Source organism: Bactrocera dorsalis, chromosome 5 (genome assembly GCF_023373825.1).
Source record: "Bactrocera dorsalis isolate Fly_Bdor chromosome 5, ASM2337382v1, whole genome shotgun sequence".
In the NCBI taxonomy this organism is placed as follows: Eukaryota; Metazoa; Arthropoda; class Insecta; order Diptera; family Tephritidae; genus Bactrocera; species Bactrocera dorsalis.
Genome location: NC_064307.1, coordinates 29677112 through 29680588, shown reverse-complemented (window position 1 = coordinate 29680588; position 3477 = coordinate 29677112). Strand labels below are relative to the sequence as shown.

Here is a 3477-nt window from a genome sequence, read left to right as displayed (position 1 = left end):
ATGTACATACTATGCATTCTGTGCCGAGACGCAAAGAGTTGAGAGTTGAGAGCGTATGCCTATAATAATTGCAGTGCTTAGTGTGCCTAATTTCCAATATTTAGTATATTGGTAAACCCCCGTTATAGTGCCGTTATATTAACATATAGTTTCCTGCCGCTTACATAGGCATCGTTTTTAAGGCGGTTGCATTCGAAATTCTACATTTTCAAAAACAATAAATGCGATTTCTCTAAGTTTAATTAAATTTACATACGTACAAACATACATACATATTTAAATTAGTATATCTGTAATGAAGCAATGCACAATGTAATATGTCAAAAATTTATTTTCATTGTGCGGTTCATTTGGATGGTAGTAAACTATAATCCTCTTCTACTGGACTAACAAGTTAACTTGAAAAGTAAACGATTTTTGAGACTCGACCTTTATTTTCAGAATCGTTCAAGAATCGAATTTTGACATTTCGATTTACAGGACCACGTGGGGTGAAGGCGTTATAGAGAATAAATATGCAATCTACAGGAGCACGTGGGGTCTGTGCTGCAAATTGTGGTGAGAAAACATTGCTGCTGGCTTGCTTTAAGGAAACACTGGTAAACGCTTACCGTGGCTTATATTCAAGAATTATACTCTTAAATTAATGTACGTACAATATTTTTGGAATAGTCGGATCTTTATCTGCTACAATATAACAAAGCTGAGAATAAGTGGCAGGAATATGCGAGTATAGAAATCGATTATAAATATTATAGAACTATTTTAAAGGATGATAATATATTATTTATTGGCGGTGAGAGAAATAATGAACCACCCAGATCACTCACTCAGATCGTCCGCAGCTGGAATATAAGGAATAAGACATGGCAAGATTTACCCGCCATGGGTACAGCAAGATCCTCGCACTGCGTTGTCGAATTAGATGATAAAATTTACGCGATTGGTGGTGTTAAGAATTGCTCTGACCCTCTGTCGTCGGTGGAAAGGTAAATATGTATGTATAAGTCTGTAACGAATTAATTAACGATGGCGATTGTGAGCTTTTACAATTACAGGTTAACTTAACTTTTTCACCATTAAGAAAGCACTTTAGACTACATGTATTAGGGTAGTATGGATGTTGGACAAACTAGGTGCTTGCACATTTCAGAAGGCGAGAATTTAGTGAACTGCTATGGTCTGATTAACTCTGGCATGAACTCTAACTCTTTGACATTGTCAACGACTTCTTTAGAATAAATCTAAGTTTTTTTAATAGACTACTGAACGTGACGAAATGCCATTATTTACGCTTCAGTTTAAAGATTTGCATTATTTTCATTGTATTTGTTTATTTCTAGATATACGACATCCGATGGTTGGAAGTCCGTGAAGAGCTTGAATGTTGGACGATATAACGCAAATGCAGTGGCTTTGAATGGCAAAATCTATATAATAGGCGGTTTAGGAGATCACTTGTTAAAATCCGTCGAATGTTACAACCCGGATTCGGATACTTGGACTTCTTGCCCGGATATGAATGAATACCACCTTGTGCCTGCTGTGAGTTACGTTAAATAATATTAATACTAGTAGAACGTTCATCAAGTTATGATTTGGTAGAACGAGAGAGAGTCGAAGAAGGGTATATAACGTCTTTATTTTAGTGTTTAAATATTACCATTCGACTCCTTGGATTTATTTTACTATAAACGGAACTACGTAACCGGAATTTGTATCCTATCAGAGATTTCCAATTTATTTTTGAAGTTTATACTGCCGCTACAATAAGAGAGTTTTGATTTCACCCTTGCAAACTTCTCTAGAGTTTTCAGAACCTATAAAAGTCGCTTCAACGTTTATTGCTACTTTTTATATTACAGGCAGCTGCACATAATGGTCACATTTATGTTTTCGGCGATTACGGCAACAATAAGGACACTATTGAACGCTACAATCCTCAGCGAAAGACATGGTCTAATGTATATTAAGTTAATTTTTGCCTATCGCTTGATCTCAAACTAAATATTTTTAAAAACATTTCGCAGATTTGCCCTTTGAATGATGAGTGGGGTTGTAAAGCTTGCGTATCGCTCGATAATAAACTATGGGCTATTGATAGAAACGCTGTATCAGTTTATGACGAGGAAAATGACCGTTGGGAACAAAAGTGCTCATTGCCCACAGTTGATATTCATTCCTGTTTTGTTGTGCCTGTAGCCTTACTGACGTCGAATGAATAGCCAATATTAATAAATATTTTTTTGTAATAAATTCTCTTATAAAAAATATCAAAATATCTGTTTTTCTCGCTTTGGAAAACGTGTCATATATTCTTTGTATGCTACATAGGTTTTAGTTATAATACTCTTACATCTCGATGTCTATAGAATCATGAAAAAACATATACAGTTATTTGTAATTGTTTGACGAGAAAATGCAAAGCGCAGTTGGTTTCGTTTTGTAATTCTTTGCGGTTCCAAATGAATATTTACAATATGTTTCAATAATTGTATTTTATTATATAATTTGTGTATGTATTGCAATATGCAAGCAAATATCAATAATACAACCAAATGTTTTCGAAATTGTAATAAATAAAATAAATTAAAAATTAACGAAAGAAAAAGATTGTTGTGTACGGTGTAAATGAAACGTACAAATTTTTGAGAAGATATGAAAAGGAATTAACAGAGAGTAGCTCGATTCGAGTTGTCATATGAAAGGAATGGGAAACACCAAAAGCGAAGTTGTCGACAACAAACAATAAAAGTTGTAAGTCTGAACACAGACTGAGCAAACTATTCCTCTCTCGCTTAATCCGTCGTCTCATATTGAAAGCAATCTATCAGAAAACTTCCAATATAGAGAATGAAATGTTATTGCTTTTGGAGTGGTTTTGAAAAAGGTGAGCGTATTTCACAGTAGTTAACATCAGCGGGCTTGAAAATATCACAATTGAGCGAATATGTTCATAAGTCTTTCCAAGCTCATTGTGGCCCGAAAAATTGGTCTGCCATTATTTTCATCCCACAAATGAATTAGACTTTCATTGTGCGATTTGTATACTCCTGCTAAGATTTGCAATCCTATGTATGCTTCCAATTCTATAAGGTCTATAATTTTCCAATTGTCTCCAAAAAACTGCAATCCTTTGATGTTGCTCATTTCTACCACTATGTTTTTAATACTTGAGGGCATGAAAATATCAAAAGAGGATTTTATATCTGTGACCATAGAAATAGCACACTTTGATGGGTCAGGACTTCGACACCAAATTTGATATCAAGGAATTTTGCCTCTTGAAATTGGAAGTGGCTGATCATGCCATATTATGCTCTTATCTTTCGTTAAAATATTTGGCAAGTTGACTTCTTTTGTCGCATTGCTACCTTCAACACCGACATCTACTTCACTTTCACTGGATGAAGTATTTGAATCGTCCGTTTCATTTTCTGCGATAGGTACAAAGTCTTCATCGCTATCACTTTCGTC

At 34.7% G+C, this 3477-nt stretch overlaps 1 protein-coding gene across 1 annotated transcript; it reads left to right on the top strand.

Annotated features, from left to right (window-relative positions):
• The first annotated feature begins 421 nt into the window (after positions 1-421).
• Positions 422-2279, top strand: LOC125778779 (kelch-like ECH-associated protein 1B). Its single transcript, XM_049457970.1, has 5 exons — positions 422-599; positions 673-989; positions 1344-1545; positions 1866-1964; positions 2031-2279. The coding sequence occupies exons 1-5, from the start codon at positions 516-518 to the stop codon at positions 2223-2225; spliced, it is 897 nt and encodes a 298-aa protein (XP_049313927.1). The 5' UTR covers positions 422-515; the 3' UTR covers positions 2226-2279.
• The last annotated feature ends 1198 nt before the right edge of the window (positions 2280-3477 follow it).